The sequence below is a fragment of the Hemibagrus wyckioides genome, linkage group LG24, assembly GCF_019097595.1.
Source record: "Hemibagrus wyckioides isolate EC202008001 linkage group LG24, SWU_Hwy_1.0, whole genome shotgun sequence".
Classification (NCBI taxonomy): domain Eukaryota; kingdom Metazoa; phylum Chordata; class Actinopteri; order Siluriformes; family Bagridae; genus Hemibagrus; species Hemibagrus wyckioides.
Genome location: NC_080733.1, coordinates 19,186,739 through 19,209,955, shown reverse-complemented (window position 1 = coordinate 19,209,955; position 23,217 = coordinate 19,186,739). Strand labels below are relative to the sequence as shown.

General features: G+C 47.2%; 1 protein-coding gene across 1 annotated transcript in view; it reads right to left on the bottom strand.

Moving 5' to 3' along the window:
- ywhaz (tyrosine 3-monooxygenase/tryptophan 5-monooxygenase activation protein, zeta polypeptide) overlaps positions 1-5,562 on the bottom strand; it is a 9,432-nt gene extending 3,870 nt beyond the window's left edge. Inside the window, exons 1-4 of the mRNA XM_058377222.1 lie at positions 5,406-5,562; positions 4,037-4,345; positions 2,995-3,118; positions 1,937-2,100 (exon numbers count right to left, since the gene is read on the bottom strand). Of these exons, the coding sequence (XP_058233205.1) occupies positions 1,937-2,100; positions 2,995-3,118; positions 4,037-4,333 (585 nt within the window). The 5' untranslated portion in view covers positions 4,334-4,345; positions 5,406-5,562. The remainder of the gene's footprint in view (positions 1-1,936; positions 2,101-2,994; positions 3,119-4,036; positions 4,346-5,405) is intronic.
- Between the last annotated feature and the right edge of the window lie 17,655 nt (positions 5,563-23,217).

Below are 23,217 nucleotides of genomic sequence, written 5' to 3'. Positions count from 1 at the left end.
CTCTCCTACACAGACCACAACCTTTCCGACAATAGATCAAACCCCTTTCCTACAATAGACCACACCACTCTTCTACACAGCCCACACCCTCTCCTCCACAGACCACACCCTTTCCTCCAATAGACCACACCCCTTTACTCAAATAGACCGCATCCCTCTCCTCCACAGACTACACCTTCTACCTCTACATGCCACACCCCTTCATCCACAAACCACACCCCCTATTAACCATTTGGTACACCCCTAACAGAAACAAACCCCTCCACAGACCTCACAGAACACATTTCTCCCTACCAGGCCAAAACCATTCAGCTCTATAAACCACATCCTCACTATCCACAGACCACACCCTTCCCTATACACACCACACCCCTTCCTCTATTCAGACCATACTATTCCCTATACACACCACACCCTTCCACATATATACCACAACCTTTTCTCTACACAAACCACACCCTTTCCTCTATACAGACCATAATCTTCCCTATATAAACCCAGCCCCTTCTCTATACAAACCACACCCTTTCCTCTATACAGACCATAATCTTCCCTATATAAACCCAGCCCCTTCTCTATACACACCACACCCTTCCACATATATACCACAACCTTTTCTCTACACAAACCACACCCTTTCCTCTATACAGACCATAATCTTCCCTATATAAACCCAGCCCCTTCTCTATACAAACCACACCCTTTCCTCTATACAGACCATAATCTTCCCTATATAAACCCAGCCCCTTCTCTATACAAACCACACCCTTTCCTCTATACAGACCAATACTCTTCCCTATACACACCACACCCGTTTCTCTATACAGATCAGACCCTACCCTATAAATGCCACACCCCTCCCTCTATACAGACCACACCCACTTTCTCTATACAGACCACACCCTTTCCTCTATACAGACCATAATCTTCCCTATATAAACCCAGCCCCTTCTCTATACACACCACACCCTTCCACATATATACCACAACCTTTTCTCTACACAAACCACACCCTTTCCTCTATACAGACCATAATCTTCCCTATATAAACCCAGCCCCTTCTCTATACAAACCACACCCTTTCCTCTATACAGACCATAATCTTCCCTATATAAACCCAGCCCCTTCTCTATACAAACCACACCCTTTCCTCTATACAGACCAATACTCTTCCCTATACACACCACACCCGTTTCTCTATACAGATCAGACCCTACCCTATAAATGCCACACCCCTCCCTCTATACAGACCACACCCACTTTCTCTATACAGACCACACCTCTCCTCCCCTGAGACCCACCCCTACATGTCCCTCCCTGATATAGACACTGCTGCGTGGTCTCAGCCCCGGCTGAAGAACAGCTGCTGGTGAAACACATAAAACTGGCACAAAGCTCAGAGGTTTCTAAAACTCCTCCGTTCTCGTCTCGTCCCTCGGAGATCACATGACCCACTTCCCTGATTTTCACCTCTTTAAAAAACAGAACACAGTGTTACCATCTTCCCCACGGAAATAGCTCCTTCACCCGTGCATCTACAGTCCTAATGCTCACGGCACACTTTCCATACAGTAGGAGATAAACGGCTGGCATGGTAACCACAGCAACGGTAGCAAGATAAATATCTAGATTATATGAAAAGATTACACGATAAAGAAAAAAAAGAAAAAGAATTTGAAGGAAAATGTCTTTTCTGTGCAGCATGTGAGGAATATGAGGAGACTTTGGGGTGAAATCATTACAGAAACTTTTAAGATTTAGAAATTTGGAAAATGGCTAGTCAGAAAGCTAGCTAGAACGTAGAAGAAGAGTGCACAGAGCCGTGATTTCAGCGACATTTCCATTGATGTTTTCTTCATTCGCACTGAAGAGACAGAACCCACAAACCCATCTCACAGGAGTCGAGCTGCGAGTGTAAACCTTCGTCCTTCCTCACCTTCTTGGCGAGTTCGCAGGCCTGTTCGCGCGAGCCGAGGATCTCGTAGTAGAAGACGGAGAAGTTTAGCGCGAGGCCGAGCCGGATGGGGTGAGTGGGCTGCATGTGCTCTGTGCTGATGTCGAACGCAGCTTGATACGCCTCCCTGGATTTATCCACGATGCCTGCAGGGAAAATGTGAAGATATAAAAAAAGCTCAGAAAGCTAAAGTATAAAGAAAAGAAAAAGCCTTATTAACTGTGTATTAACATGGTGCTTTATGGAGTTCTCACACACACACACACACACACACACACACAGAGGTAGTGTTTATGAGTGCTGATGAGCATTAGTGTGTTTCAGAGAGAGTTTTGGTGCTGGTAAAACCGACTCTGGGACATTTTCAGATTTTTCTCCTGCATTCATTTTCTCAGAGGTGTGGAGCACAAGCTGAGACCTGCTCCTGATGTTCTGATTCAGACAGCAGGAAACCGTCACACATGGCGAGTCAGTGCACGTGTGTGTGTGTGTGTGTGTGTGTGTCACACACAGATGGGTGGATCATTCAGGTGTATGAAAGTGCAGAAACGCTGAGGTGCGTCATGAAGAAATTACAATACATATTAGAAAGTCTGTCTGTCTCTCTATCTGTCCACCTATTTGACTCTCTGTCTGTCTCTCTATCTTTCCACCTGTCTGACTCTCTGTCTGTCCACATGTCTCTCTGTCTGTCTCTGTGTCCATCTGTCTGTCCACCTTTCTGTCTCTCTATCTATCCACCTGTGTCTGTCTGTCCTCCTGTCTCTCTGTCCAACTGGATCTGTCTATGTAGCCATCTTTCTGTCCAGCTCTCTGTCTGTCTGTCCATCGCCGTCTACACATCTAGTTTGTCCTGCTTCCTGTCTGTACATTTGTCTGTCCATCTCTCTGTCTGCCTCTAAACCTGTCTGTCCTTCTCACAGTACCGCTATATACCTGTCCAGTCTTTTTATACGTCTGTCTGCTTGTCTGTATTTCTATCTGTTCTCTCCTCTATTTTCCATCTTTCTAGGTGAAATGTGTAATAGATGAAACCTCACTGGTTTTGTTGTCTCCCACGGCAACCTCGGCCAGGTAGCGGTAATAATCTCCTTTCATCTTCAGGTAGAACACCTGACTCTCAGCTGGGGACGAGGTGCGGATCAGGAACTTGTCCAAAAGATGCTGAAACACACACACACACACAATCATGTTTGATGAGGCATGAACCGTATACACTGAGAGACTGATTGGTGGTCAGCAGCTCCGACAGTAGGTTATCGTTTCTATAGCAACAGCTTGTAGATAGTCTGAAGGAATGTGTGTTTATAGCTGCAGTAATGTAAGTGAGAGGAGGACCTTTCCACTGCCCATGCACTCCAGGTGTGTGTGTGTGTGTGTGTGATATCTGATCCTCCTCCTCATCATAAGTTTCAGTACAGTGCTGACTGGCGGATCCTGGTCTTATGTGAGTGTGTGTGTGTTTTTTCCCCTGAATGCTTTGCTGAGTCTGGACCTGTGTGCATTTCTGAAAGTGCTTGTGTGAGCATGTAAAGCTGTCAGAGCCAGCAGATTCACACCACAGCAACGTCTCCCTGCAGTTAGATCAGAGATCTGAGCCACAGTTTCTCACCCCAAGCCCCACCTCTAGCCCCACCTCTAGCCCCGCCTCCAGCCCTGGCCAGGTTTTACACACCTGTGGGAATTTAGCCTTATCTAGTATTGTTCTGTTACACATCTGTAATCAGATCCTTATTAAAGATCTTATTAAATCTCTACAGAATGTAAACTCTCATCATTAATTCAAGTTCACGAGTTACGTCGGGAAAGGTCCTGGTATTCAGAGTCGGGTTTCGCGGATTATTGTTATTCGAGAGCTCTTTCTCTGAATCCTGAAAAACAACGTGTTTATTATTTCAGCCTATCATGTGATTACATCAAACTGCCGGACTGTGCCGCTGCTCCTCACTCCATATCACACAATAAGATGATGTGATACAGATATTAATAAGTATTGGCACCCTATGATCAAAAGAAGCTCGTGTTTTGCTCCTGTAGTAGAAGAGTTTGGACAAAACGTTGGTGGTCAAACTGACTGCTCACCAGCACGTCGTTGCAGATGGACTGCAGCTCGGACTCGATCTTCTCGCGGTACTCTTTGGCGATCTGCTCCTTGTCGCTGCTCTCCGCCTTCATCTTCTGCTCGATGCTGGAGATGACCCTCCACGCTGAGCGGCACGCTCCCACCACGTTCTTGTAGGCCACCGAGAGCAGATTCCTCTCCTCGTCCGTCAGCTCCTCTCCCTTCTCCGTCACCTGCTTCATCACGGCGGCCATGTCGTCGTAACGCTCGGCCTGTTCGGCCAGTTTGGCTTTCTGCACAAGCTCGCTCTTATCCATGATGATCGCTTTCTACACAGGAGACACCACAAACCATGTTAATCTCACAAAAACACTGTGTGTGTGTTTTCAGTGTCATCGCTCATCTGGCGACGTTTTCGAAGTCTTTAGTTTCTGATGTAACTTCCTGTTTGTCTAAAATCTACATTTTCTCTGTGTCATGATAAACAGTTAAGAACTTCAAGAGAATAATAAAAAAAAGAATCTGGAGAGGGAACGACTGCTAAAACGTAAAAGTTGATACGCTTCACCTTGCTAACAGGATTTGAGCCAATCACAGCAGAGTGGGCGGAGTCAAGGGTTTAATGCTACGTTAAATCGCTTTAATTATTCGATGAACCTCGAGGTCGGCTGTTTCATCCTGGTTTTCTGCAAAAATTCTATCAAGGTTACTTTCTACGGAAACGGTTGAAAGTTTTATCTTTCTATAAACACAAAAATGACGTTTTAGTCGAGAATTTCAGCCCAAAAAATATAGAAAATAAAGCACTGTAAAATAAAATGTATTGGATTTTCAGTGGATTATTCCTACAAAGGGCCACAGAGTGACATTTATTCTGCTACATTAGTGTTAATTAACACATAATACGTGTTTGGATGTTAGATTTGTTAGTGTTAAAGGTGTAAAAAAAAAATTATATCTAAATTGTCTGCAGTAAGAAGAGGTAAGAAGAAGCGCGAGACACACCTCACATTACATTACAGAAATGCGCGGATTTCAATCAGAAGTAGTGCAGAAATCGATAAAATGTTCAAACCAAACTAAACTAGAGTTATATTATTATATAAATCTGCTATATATATATATATATATATATATATATATATATATATATATATATATATATATATATATATATACATAGATCCTTTTTTGTGTTCTTCGTGGTGACTAAGATTCACACAAAAGCTCGCGCGACATCACTGGCTTAAAAAAAAAAAAACCCACTACTTCACGCCCTGTAAAAAAAACAGCACGAAAACAACAAAAATAAGAAAGAAAACAAAGAAAAACAGTTAACCGTTAAAAAAATATATAAATAAAGAGAAAAAATGGAGCCGATGATTTTACCTCAGCCCGGTGATGTTCGTTGCAGCCCAGTTGACAGTCTCAATCCGCGCGCTCTTCCCGGACGCATCCACGGGGTCTCCCACCCACTCACAGCTTCCCTGGAGCAGGGGCAGGGGCTGAGCAGCGCTGACGTCAAAGGCTGCCATGGCAACGCGGATCCCGGGAATGCCGTGCCGATCTGATTGGTCGGCACATGAAGGACATCGGCCTGCCATACGAGATTGCCCCGCCCACTACCAACCCTTCGACACCGCCTCAAGGAAGCCATATAAAGTCACATTTTTTACATTATGTTTCGTACAGTATTTTATTTACTTATTATTTAGTATTTTTTAACCATAATTTATTTACAGAATATTATATTTCAGGTGCGTTTGAGACTAGCGAGGGGAATATATACAACGTATTTTTTTCAGAAAAAAAGCCAATTGTTCCAGAATATCAACCGACACCTACTATATTTAAATACAATCTTATTTACATACATTTACATGAATTTACATATATTACCATTACTCACACACATCTCACACACTCCTCACACACATCTCACACACACATCTCACACACTCCTCACACACACCTCACACACACATCTCACACACTCCTCACACACATCTCACACACACATCTCACACACTCCTCACACACACCTCACACACATCTCACACACTCCTCACACACACATCTCACACACTCCTCACACACACCTCACACACACATCTCACACACTCCTCACACACACCTCACACACATCTCACACACATCTCACACACACATCTCACACACTCCTCACACACACCTCACACACACATCTCACACACTCCTCACACACACCTCACACACACATCTCACACACTCCTCACACACACCTCACACACATCTCACACACTCCTCACACACATCTCACACACACATCTCACACACTCCTCACACACACCTCACACACATCTCACACACTCCTCACACACACCTCACACACATCTCACACACTCCTCACACACATCTCACACACACATCTCACACACTCCTCACACACACCTCACACACACATCTCACACACTCCTCACACACACCTCACACACATCTCACACACTCCTCACACACACATCTCACACACTCCTCACACACACCTCACACACATCTCACACACTCCTCACACACCTCACACACACATCTCACACACTCCTCACACACACCTCACACACACATCTCACACACTCCTCACACACACCTCACACACACATCTCACACACTCCTCACACACACCTCACACACATCTCACACACTCCTCACACACATCTCACACACACACCTCACACACATCTCACACACATCTCACACACACATCTCACACACTCCTCACACACACCTCACACACATCTCACACACTCCTCACACACATCTCACACACACATCTCACACACTCCTCACACACATCTCACACACATCTCACACACTCCTCACACACATCTCACACACATCTCACACACTCCTCACACACATCACACACACACATCTCACACACTCCTCACACACATCTCACACACTCCTCACACACATCTCACACACACATCTCACACACTCCTCACACACATCTCACACACACATCTCACACACTCCTCACACACACCTCACACACATCTCACACACTCCTCACACACACCTCACACACACATCTCACACACATATCTCACACACTCCTCACACACATCTCACACACACATCTCACACACTCCTCACACACACATCTCACACACTCCTCACACACACCTCACACACATCTCACACACACATCTCACACACTCCTCACACACATCTCACACACATCTCACACACATCTCACACACATCTCACACACTCCTCACACACACCTCACACACATCTCACACACATCTCACACACTCCTCACACACACCTCACACACACCTCACACACACCTCACACACATCTCACACACATCTCACACACACATCTCACACACTCCCCACACACATCTCACACACACATCTCACACACTCCTCACACACACCTCACACACACATCTCACACACACATCTCACACACTCCTCACACACACCTCACACACATCTCACACACACATCTCACACACACATCTCACACACTCCTCACACACATCTCACACACACATCTCACACACTCCTCACACACACCTCACACACATCTCACACACTCCTCACACACATATCTCACACACTCCTCACACACATCTCACACACACATCTCACACACATCTCACACACACATCTCACACATTCCTCACACACATCTCACACACACATCTCACACACTCCTCACACACACATCTCACACATTCCTCACACACATCTCACACACACATCTCACACACTCCTCACACACACCTCACACACACATCTCACACACATCTCACACACACATCTCACACACACATTTCACACACTCCTCACACACACATCTCACACACACCTCACACACACATCTCACACACACATCTCACACACACATCTCACACACATCTCACACACTCCTCACACACACCTCACACACACCTCACACACACCTCACACACATCTCACACACATCTCACACACTCCTCACACACATCTCACACACACATCTCACACACTCCTCACACACACCTCACACACATCTCACACACACATCTCACACACTCCTCACACACACATCTCACACACACATCTCACACACACACCTCACACACACATCTCACACACATCTCACACATTCCTCACACACATCTCACACACACATCTCACACACATCTCAGAACACATCTCACACACTCCTCACACACATCTCACACACATCTCACACACACATCTCACACACACATCTCACACACTCCTCACACACATCTCACACACATCTCACACACACATCTCACACACACATCTCACACACACATCTCACACACTCCTCACACACATCTCACACACACATCTCACACACACATCTCACACACTCCTCACACACATCTCACACACACATCTCACACACACATCTCACACACTCCTCACACACATCTCACACACATCTCACACACATCTCACACACACATCTCACACACACATCTCACACACACATCTCACACACTCCTCACACACATCTCACACACACATCTCACACACACATCTCACACACTCCTCACACACATCTCACACACACATCTCACACACACATCTCACACACACTCCTCACACACATCTCACACACACACCTCACACACACCTCTCACACACTCCTCACACACATCTCACACACACATCTCACACACATCTCACACACACCTCACACACATCTCACACACACATCTCACACACTCCTCACACACACATCTCACACACACATCTCACACACATCTCACACACACATCTCACACATCTCACACACACATCTCACACACTCCTCAAACACACATCTCACACACACATCTCACACACACATCTCACACATTCCTCACACACATCTCACACACTCCTCACACACACATCTCACACACACATTCCTCACACACTCCTCACACACATCTCACACACACATCTCACACATTCCTCACACACATCTCACACACACATCTCACACACTCCTCACACACACATCTCACACACACATCTCACACATTCCTCACACACACATCTCACACACTCCTCACACACACATCTCACACACACCTCACACACACAACTCACACACACATCTCACACACACATCTCACACACTCCTCACACACACACATCTCACACACACCTCACACACATTCCTCACACACATCTCACACACACATCTCACACACTCCTCACACACATCTCACACACACCTCACACACACCTCACACACATTCCTCACACACATCTCACACACACATCTCACACACTCCTCACACACACATCTCACACATTCCTCACACACACCTCACACACACAACTCACACACACATCTCACACATCTCACACACTCCTCACACATACATCTCACACACTCCTCACACACACATCTCACACACTCCTCACACACACATCTCACACACATCTCACACACTCCTCACACACACATCTCACACACTCCTCACACACTCCTCACACACACATCTCACACACACCTCACACACACATCTCACACACATCTCACACACACATCTCACACACTCCTCACACACACATCTCACACACTCCTCACACACACATCTCACACACTCCTCACACACACATCTCACACACACCTCACACACACATCACACACACTCTCACACACACACATCTCACACATTCTCACACATCTCACACACACATCTCACACACACCTCACACACACATCTCACACATCTCACACACTCTCACACACACATCTCACACACTCCTCACACACACATCTCACACACTCTCACACACCTCACACACACATCACACACACATCTCACACACACATCTCACACATCTCACACACACATCTCACACACACCTCACACACACCTCACACACTCCTCACACACACATCTCACACACTCCTCACACACACATCTCACACACTCCTCACACACTCCTCACACACACATCTCACACACATCTCACACACTCCTCACACACATCTCACACACTCCTCACACACACATCTCACACACTCCTCACACACACATCTCACACACATCTCACACACTCCTCACACACATCTAACACACTCCTCACACACACATCTCACACACTCCTCACACACACATCTCACACACTCCTCACACACACATCTCACACACTCCTCACACACACATCTCACACACATCTCACACACACATCTCACACACTCCTCACACACACCTCACACACACATCTCACACACACATCTCACACACACATTTCACACACACATCTCACACACACATCTCACACACACACCTCACACACACATCTCACACACACATCTCACACACACATTTCACACACACATCTCACACACACACCTCACACACACATCTCACACACACATCTCACACACACATCTCACACACACATCTCACACACTCCTCACACACACCTCACACACACATCTCACACACACATCTCACACACTCTCACACACACCTCACACACACATCTCACACACATCTCACACACACATCTCACACACACATTCACACACCCCCTCACACACACATCTCACACACACCTCACACACACATCTCACACACACATCTCACACACTCCTCACACACTCCTCACACACATCTCACACACATCTCACACACACATCTCACACACTCCTCACACACTCCTCACACACACATCTCACACACACCTCACACACACATCTCACACACATCTCACACACATCTCACACACACATCTCACACACTCCTCACACACTCCTCACACACACATCTCACACACTCCTCACACACACCTCACACACATCTCACACACACATCTCACACACTCCTCACACACTCCTCACACACACATCTCACACATTCCTCACACACACAACTCACACACACATCTCACACATCTCACACACTCCTCACACACACATCTCACACACTCTCACACACTCCTCACACATACATCTCACACACTCCTCACACACACATCTCACACACTCCTCACACACTCCTCACACACACATCTCACACACATCTCACACACACATCTCACACATCTCACACACTCCTCACACATACATCTCACACACATCTCACACACACATCTCACACACTCCTCACACACTCCTCACACACACATCTCACACATTCCTCACACACACAACTCACACACACATCTCACACATCTCACACACTCCTCACACATACATCTCACACACTCCTCACACACACATCTCACACACTCCTCACACACTCCTCACACACACAACTCACACACACATCTCACACATCTCACACACTCTCACACATACATCTCACACATCTCACACACATCTCACACACACATCTCACACACTCCTCACACACACATCTAACACACACCTCACACACACATCTCACACACACAACTCACACACTCCTCACACACACATCTCACACACACCTCACACACACATCTCACACACATCTCACACACACATCTCACACACATCTCACACACACTCCTCACACACACATCTCACACACACCTCACACACACATCTCACACACATCTCACACACACATCTCACACACTCCTCACACACACATCTAACACACACCTCACACACACATCACACACACATCTCACACACTCCTCACACACACATCTCACACACACCTCACACACACATCACACACACATCTCACACACACATCTCACACACACATCTCACACACACCTCACACACACATCTCACACACTCCTCACACACACATCTCACACACTCCTCACACACACATCTCACACACTCCTCACACACTCCTCACACACACATCTCACACACATCTCACACACTCCTCACACACACATCTCACACACTCCTCACACACACATCTCACACACATCTCACACACTCCTCACACACATCTCACACACTCCTCACACACACATCTCACACACTCCTCACACACACATCTCACACACTCCTCACACACTCCTCACACACATCTAACACACTCCTCACACACTCCTCACACACACATCTCACACACTCCTCACACACATCTCACACACTCCTCACACACATCTCACACACTCCTCACACACACATCTCACACACTCCTCACACACACATCTCACACACTCCTCACACACACATCTCACACACTCCTCACACACACATCTCACACACTCCTCACACACACATCTCACACACTCCTCACACACACATCTCACACACACCTCACACACACATCTCACACACATCTCACACACACATCTCACACACTCCTCACACACACATCTCACACACACATCTCACACACACATCTCACACACTCCTCACACACACCTCACACACATCTCACACACATCTCACACACTCCTCACACACACCTCACACACATCTCACACACATCTCACACACACATCTGACACACACATCTCACACACTCCTCACACACACATCTCACACACACATCTCACACACACACCTCACACACACATCTCACACACATCTCACACATTCCTCACACACATCTCACACACACATCTCACACACAACTCACACACATCTCACACACATCTCAGAACACATCTCACACACTCCTCACACACATCTCACACACTTCTCACACACACATCTCACACACACATCTCACACACTCCTCACACACATCTCACACACATCTCACACACACATCTCACACACACATCTCACACACACATCTCACACACACATCTCACACACTCCTCACACACATCTCACACACACATCTCACACACACATCTCACACACACCTCACACACACATCTCACACACATCTCACACACATCTCACACATTCCTCACACACATCTCACACACATCTCACACACACATCTCACACACATCTCACACACTCCTCACACACATCTCACACACATCTCACACACACATCTCACACACACACCTCACACACACATCTCACACACTCCTCACACACACATCTCACACACTCCTCACACACATCACACACACATCTCACACACACATCTCACACACACATCTCACACACTCCTCACACACATCTCACACACACATCTCACACACACATCTCACACACACCTCACACACATCTCACACACACATCTCACACACATCTCACACATTCCTCACACACATCTCACACACATCTCACACACACATCTCACACACACATCTCACACACTCCTCACACACATCTCACACACACATCTCACACACACATCTCACACACACACCTCACACACACATCTCACACACTCCTCACACACACATCTCACACACTCCTCACACACATCTCACACACACATCTCACACACACATCTCACACACACACCTCACACACACATCTCACACACTCCTCACACACACATCTCACACACTCCTCACACACATCTCACACACACATCTCACACACATCTCACACACACCTCACACACATCTCACACACACATCTCACACACACATCTCACACACTCCTCACACACACATCTCACACACACATCTCACACATTCCTCACACACATCTCACACACACCTCACACACACATCTCACACACACATCTCACACACTCCTCACACACACATCTCACACATCTCACACACACATCTCACACACTCCTCACACACACATCTCACACACACATCTCACACACACATCTCACACATTCCTCACACACATCTCACACACACATCTCACACACTCCTCACACACACATCTCACACACACATCTCACACATTCCTCACACACACATCTCACACACACCTCACACACACAACTCACACACACATCTCACACACTCCTCACACACACACATCTCACACACACCTCACACACATTCCTCACACACATCTCACACACACATCTCACACACTCCTCACACACACATCTCACACACTCCTCACACACACATCTCACACACATCTCACACACTCCTCACACACACATCTCACACACTCCTCACACACACATCTCACACACACCTCACACACACATCTCACACACTCCTCACACACACATCTCACACACTCCTCACACACACATCTCACACACACCTCACACACACATCACACACACATCTCACACACACATCTCACACACACATCTCACACACACATCTCACACACACATCTCACACACACCTCACACACACATCTCACACACACATCTCACACACACATCTCACACACTCCTCACACACACATCTGACACACTCCTCACACACATCTCACACACACATCTCACACACTCCTCACACACATCTCACACACACATCTCACACACTCCTCACACACACCTCACACACCTCACACACACACTCTCTCACACATCTCACACACACTCTCACACACTCCTCACACACACATCTCACACACTCCTCACACACACATCTCACACACCTCACACACACATCTCACACACTCCTCACACACACATCTCACACACTCCTCACACACACATCTCACACACTCTCACACACACATCACACACACATCTCACACACATCTCACACACACATCTCACACACTCTCACACACACACACACATCTCACACACTCCTCACACACACATCTCACACACATCTCACACACACATCTCACACACTCCTCACACACACATCTCACACACATCCTCACACACATCTCACACACTCATCTCACACACACATCTCACACACTCCTCACACACACATCTCACACACTCCTCACACACACATCTCACACACATCTCACACACACATCTCACACACACATCTAACACACTCTCACACACATCTAACACACTCTCACACACACATCTCACACACTCTCACACACACATCTCACACACATCTCACACACTCACACACACATCTCACACACTCCTCACACACTCCTCACACACACATCTCACACACTCCTCACACACACATCTCACACACATCTCACACACTCCTCACACACATCTCACACACATCTCACACACTCCTCACACACATCTAACACACTCCTCACACACACATCTAACACACTCCTCACACACACATCTCACACACTCCTCACACACACATCTCACACACTCCTCACACACACATCTCACACACATCTCACACACACATCTAACACACTCCTCACACACACATCTCACACACTCCTCACACACACATCTCACACACTCCTCACACACACATCTCACACACATCTCACACACATCTCACACACATCTCACACACTCCTCACACACACATCTCACACACTCCTCACACAGACATCTCACACACACCTCACACACACATCTCACACACATCTCACACACACATCTCACACACTCCTCACACACACCTCACACACACATCTCACACACATCTCACACACACATCTCACACACACATTTCACACACTCCTCACACACACATCTCACACACACCTCACACACTCCTCACACACACATCTCACACACACATCTCACACACTCCTCACACACACACATCTCTCACACATCTCACACACACATCTCACACACACATCTCACACACTCCTCACACACTCCTCACACACACATCTCACACACTCCTCACACACACCTCACACACATCTCACACACATCTCACACACACATCTCACACACACCTCACACACACCTCACACACTCCTCACACACACATCTCACACACTCCTCACACACACATCTCACACACATCTCACACACTCCTCACACACATCTCACACACACATCTCACACACACATCTCACACACACATCTCACACACATCTCACACACTCCTCACACACTCCTCACACACACATCTCACACACTCCTCACACACACATCTCACACACATCTCACACACTCCTCACACACATCTCACACACTCCTCACACACACATCTCACACACTCCTCACACACACATCTCACACACATCTCACACACTCCTCACACACATCTAACACACTCCTCACACACACATCTCACACACTCCTCACACACACATCTCACACACTCCTCACACACACATCTCACACACATCTCACACACTCCTCACACACATCTAACACACTCCTCACACACACATCTCACACACTCCTCACACACACATCTCACACACTCCTCACACACATCTAACACACTCCTCACACACACATCTCACACACTCCTCACACACACATCTCACACACTCCTCACACACACATCTCACACACATCTCACACACTCCTCACACACATCTAACACACTCCTCACACACACATCTCACACACACCTCACACACACATCTCACACACATCTCACACACACATCTCACACACTCCTCACACACATCTCACACACATCTCACACACACATCTCACACACACATTTCACACACTCCTCACACACACATCTCACACACACCTCACACACTCCTCACACACACATCTCACACACACATCTCACACACACATCTCACACACTCCTCACACACACACATCTCTCACACATCTCACACACACATCTCACACACACATCTCACACACTCCTCACACACTCCTCACACACACATCTCACACACTCCTCACACACACCTCACACACATCTCACACACATCTCACACACACATCTCACACACACATCTCACACACTCCTCACACACACCTCACACACATCTCACACACATCTCACACACACATCTCACACACATCTCACACACTCCTCACACACATCTCACACACACATCTCACACACTCCTCACACACACATCTCACACACACATCTCACACATTCCTCACACACATCTCACACACACCTCACACACACATCTCACACACACATCTCACACACTCCTCACACACACATCTCACACATCTCACACACACATCTCACACACTCCTCACACACACATCTCACACACACATCTCACACACACATCTCACACATTCCTCACACACATCTCACACACACATCTCACACACTCCTCACACACACATCTCACACACACATCTCACACATTCCTCACACACACATCTCACACACACCTCACACACACAACTCACACACACAACTCACACACACATCTCACACACTCCTCACACACACACATCTCACACACACCTCACACACATTCCTCACACACATCTCACACACACATCTCACACACTCCTCACACACACATCTCACACACTCCTCACACACACATCTCACACACACATCTCACACACATCTCACACACTCCTCACACACACATCTCACACACTCCTCACACACACACCTCACACACACCTCACACACACATCTCACACACTCCTCACACACACATCTCACACACTCCTCACACACACATCTCACACACACCTCACACACACATCACACACACATCTCACACACACATCTCACACACACATCACACACACATCTCACACACACATCTCACACACACATCTCACACACACATCTCACACACCTCACACACACATCTCACACACACCTCACACACACATCTCACACACTCCTCACACACACATCTCACACACTCCTCACACACACATCTCACACACTCCTCACACACACATCTCACACACATCTCACACACTCCTCACACACATCTCACACACTCCTCACACACACATCTCACACACATCTCACACACTCCTCACACACATCTCACACACTCCTCACACACACATCTCACACACTCCTCACACACACATCTCACACACACATCTCACACACACATTTCACACACTCCTCACACACACATCTCACACACACCTCACACACACATCTCACACACACATCTCACACACACATCTCACACACTCCTCACACACTCCTCACACACACATCTCACACACTCCTCACACACACCTCACACACATCTCACACACATCTCACACACACATCTCACACACACCTCTCACACATACTCCTCACACACACCACACATATACACCACACACACACACTCCTCAAACACACTCCTCACACACACCACACACATACACCACACACATTCCTCACACACACCACACACACATCTCACACACTCCTCACACACACATCTCACACACTCCTCACACACACCACACACATCTCACACACACCACACACATAGACCACACACTTACGCCACACACACATACTCCTCACACACATCTCACACACATCTCACACACACATCTCACACACTCCTCACACACACATCTCACACACTCCTCACACATACACCACACACACATTTCACACACTCCTCACACACACCACACACACACCTCACACACACCAGACACACACACATTACGCACATCTCACACACACCACACACATACCCTCCCAGACACCTCACACACTTCTCACACACACCACACACATACCCCAACCACACACTCCTCACACACACCACACACATAACCCCCACACACAAACCTCACACACTCCTCACACACACACCACACACATACATCACACACACACACCACACACACATCTCACACACTCCTCACACACACACCACACACATACACCACACACACATTACGCACATCTCACACACTCCTCACACACATCTCACACACACACACACACCTCAAACACACCACACACACCTCAAACACACCACACACACTCCTCACACACGTCACACACACACACACCTCACACACTCCTCACATGCACATCTCACACACATCTCACACACACCACACACATACACCACACACTCCTCACACACTCCTCACACACACACCTCACACACACCACACACATACACCACACACTCCTCACACACAGATCTCACACACTCCTCGCACACACTCCTCACACACACACCTCACACACTCCTCACAGACACCACACACATATACCACACACACACACCTCACACACTCCTCACACATACACCACACACACTCCTCACACACTCCTCACACACACTTCACACACTCCACACACACACCACACACATACACCACACCACACACACACATCTCACACACTCCTCACACATACACCACACACACTCCTCACACACACCACACACATATATCACACACACACGTCACACACTCCTCACACACACCACACACATACACCACACACACACACCTCACACACTCCTCACACACACCACACACATACACCACACACTCCTCACACGCACTCCTCACACACTCCTCACACACACCACACACACAATCCTCACACTCACCACACACATACACCACACACACTACACACATACACCACACACACACACCACACACACACACCTCACACACTCCTCACACACCACACACACACTCCTCACACTCACCACACACATACACCACACACACACACACACACACTACACACATACACCACACACACACACCTCACACACACCTCACACTCACCACACACACACTCCTCACACACACACCACACACACTCCTCACACACACACCACACACTCCTCACACACACTCCTCACACACACACCTCAAACACACCAAGCACACACACCTCATACACACCTCACACACATCTCACACACACACATCTCACACACATCTCACACACACCACACACATACACCACACACTCCTCACACACACCACACTCACACACCTCACACACTCCTCACACATACACCACACACACACCTCACACACAGATCTCACACACTCCTCGCACACACTCCTCACACACACACCTCACACACTCCTCACACATACACCTCACACACTCCACACACACACACCTCACACACACACATCTCACACACTCCTCACACACACACACATCTCACACACTCCTCACACATACACCACACACACACAACTCACACACTCCTCACACACACCACACACATATACCACACACACACATCTCACACACTCCTCACACACACTCCTCACACATACACCACACACATCTCACACACACATCTTACACACTCCTCACATACACCACACACATACACCACACAAACACACCTCACACACACCTCACACACTCCTCACACACACCACATACATACACCACACACTCCTCACACGCACTCCTCACACACACCACACACACACTCCTCACACACACCACACACATACACCACACCCACATCTCGCACACTCCTCACACTCACCACACACACACTCCTCACACACCCCTCACACACACCACACACACCTCACACACACCACACACACACTCCCCACACACACCCCTAGACACTTCACACACTCCTCACACACACCACACACATACCCCCCCCACACCTCACACACAGAAAAAGGTACACTCTCTCTCCTGTCTCATTCTGTCTCCTGTCACACTCTATCTCCTGTCTCACAGTCTCCTGTCTCACAGTCTCCTGTCTCACTCTCTCTCCTGTCTCACAGTCTCCTGTCTCACAGTCTCCTGTATCACTCTGTCTCTTGTCTCACAGTCTCCTGTCTCACACTGTCTCCTGTCTCACAGTCTCCTGTCTCACTGTCTCCTGTCTCACAGTCTCCTGTAACACACTGTCTCCTGTCTCACACTGTCTCCTGTCTCACAACCCTATTCTTTTCTGCACTAAAATCTTTTTACTTTAATGAGATTATTTGTTTGTTGTTTGTGAGTTTATAAGCTCCATCAATGATAGCAACTTTGTTTGAAAAATGTAATGATAGACATCTTAGAATATTTTATTTAGATAAACTGAGTTTAATTCTATAATAAGAGGAAATGTTTTATCATCAGAGTGGAAGGCTGTAATAGATGAAGTGCTGTGAAGTGCCTGAGACAGACTGAAATATTTATAAGCACTTTTTTTTTATATTTAAGGAAACTAAAAGAAAATAATCCCGTGTGTTTTGGACTTATGTTCACTACAGGTTGTACAAGTCCTGATCCTAAATGTGAAGATCTGAGCACAAAACAAACAACTTTGAAGTATTAGATGTTTCTGTATGAACAGCTGGGAGTTTGGTGAATAAATGCAGATCATAAATAACGTGGATGAAGAAAGAAACGGATGGCTGCAGCTCCGCATCCTGAGGAGCGAGTGATGTGCAGGAAGGAAGGCGTGGGTCTGCAAAGGAAAGCCACTGAAGCTGGGCTGGAACGGTAGCGGGCCTGTTTTCTTTTCATGAGGATGTTGTGTGGACTGATCCTTCCTCCCGCTCTCACACTCATATCCTCTACAGGTCACTCGGGTAAGAATGGAGATCCGGTTACTGAATGAGTCGACGTCTGAGGAAGTCATGAGTCGGACCAGGCCGCGGTCAGACGCCGGGTTCAGAGCTGTGGGATCTGCTACCGTTTCCATAAAAGCACATTTTACACACATGTAGAGTGAGGAGGAGGAGGAACCTGTGAGGAGGAGGAACCTGTGAGGAAGAGGAACCTGTGAGGAAGAGGAACCTGTGAGGAAGAGGAACCTGTGAGGAAGAACCTGTATGGAGGAGGAGCCTATGGGGAGGAGGAATCTGTGAGGAGGAACCTGTGTGAAGGAGGAACCTGTGAGGAGGAGGAGGAACCTGTGAGGAGGATGAACCTGTACTGAGGAGGAACCTGTACTGAGGAGGAACCTGTGCAGAGGAGGAGGAACCTGTGAGGAGGAGGATCCTGTGCCGAAGAGGAACCTGTGAGGAGGAGGATCCTGTGCCGAAGAGGAACCTGTGAGGAGGAGGATCCTGTGCCGAAGAGGAACCTGTGAGGAGGAGGATCCTGTGCCGAAGAGGAACCTGTGAGGAGGAGGATCCTGTGCCGAAGAGGAACCTGTGAGGAGGAGGATCCTGTGCCGAAGAGGAACCTGTGAGGAGGAGGATCCTGTGCCGAAGAGGAACCTGTGAGGAGGAGGATCCTGTGCCGAAGAGGAACTTGTGAGGAGGAGGATCCTGTGCCGAAGAGGAACCTGTGAGGAGGAGGATCCTGTGCCGAAGAGGAACCTGTGAGGAGGAGGATCCTGTGCCGAAGAGGAACTTGTGAGGAGGAGGATCCTGTGCCGAAGAGGAACCTGTGAGGAGGAGGATCCTGTGCCGAAGAGGAACCTGTGAGGAGGAAACTATAGATTAAAAATTTCAGCTAGATTCTTTCACTTCCTCTTGGATTAATAAGTCAAGCCTGAACTGTGATATCACAAAACTGTTGCTAGGCAACTGTACAACATAAACACCTAGCCTAAACTAGCTAATTACACTTAATATTTAGGTTTATTTGGCACATTGTGTTAGATCGTGTTAAGAAAACAGACACAGCTGCTGAAATTACACCTAGCATCGATTGCTAACAAAACCCTACAGATTCCAGCACAGTGAAAAAGCTAAGGTAGTTAATGTTACTGCAACTAGTTGTAACTAGCTCAGTGTTAGGATCAGCTCACATAACCCCCTGGACTCCTCCGTTTCCTCAAGAGATGTTCAGAGTCCTGGAGAAACGTTTCATTTCACTATAAACTGCGTCAGTTGTGGTTGAAATGACAATAAAATGACAATAAAAGCTTCTTGAATCTTGAGTTTTTACCTCACAGGAAGTTACATCAGAGTGCTCTCTGTGAGCTAGCGTGAATGAGACAGGTTTAAATGAGTCAGGACGTGAGGATCTGCTCTGAAGATCTGCTCTTTCTAAACAAATTTTTGGAATGTTACCAAAAAGTCTTTAAACCAAAACATTTTTGTTTTATTCGATTTCTTTTGTTTCCGACTTCTTCCCAGCGCTGTGTGTTAGCAGAACTCTTACTGTACGCTAGCCTTTTTCTTTAAAAGCAGATCTTCCACTCCATCGGGGTTTCAGAAATTGGAGCAAAGGACGTTGGGACGTTCTAATAAAAGCAGTGTTCCCATAACCCTGTGTTCTGGCTCGTGTGTGTGTGTGTCAGATCTATTTTTCAGCAGTCACATGTTTCCTCTCTGGACTGGAGTGTTTGATGGAGTAACCCACTTCACACAAACGCTGATCCTGCAAACACAACCCACTGTCTGAGCTTCACCTTTACATTCAACCTGCTCCTGAGGAGCTTTCCTGAAATCCTTCACTCTGGCATTCCGGAGATTCTTTCTCACAGTTGACCCGGATTAGAGTCGAATGTCCGAGCTACCTCAGTGTAGAAGCTGTGAGGTCACTAATAATAAACAATAACACTAAACAGAAGCCTCCGTGTTAGTGCGCTAATTGTGTAAACCAGGTTAGGGGTGTGGCCTAAAGTTGTACTGTATTTCAGAACTATTTTTAAATTGTTAATAATACTCCCACTTCATTTGCATATTTGAGTTTCTCTC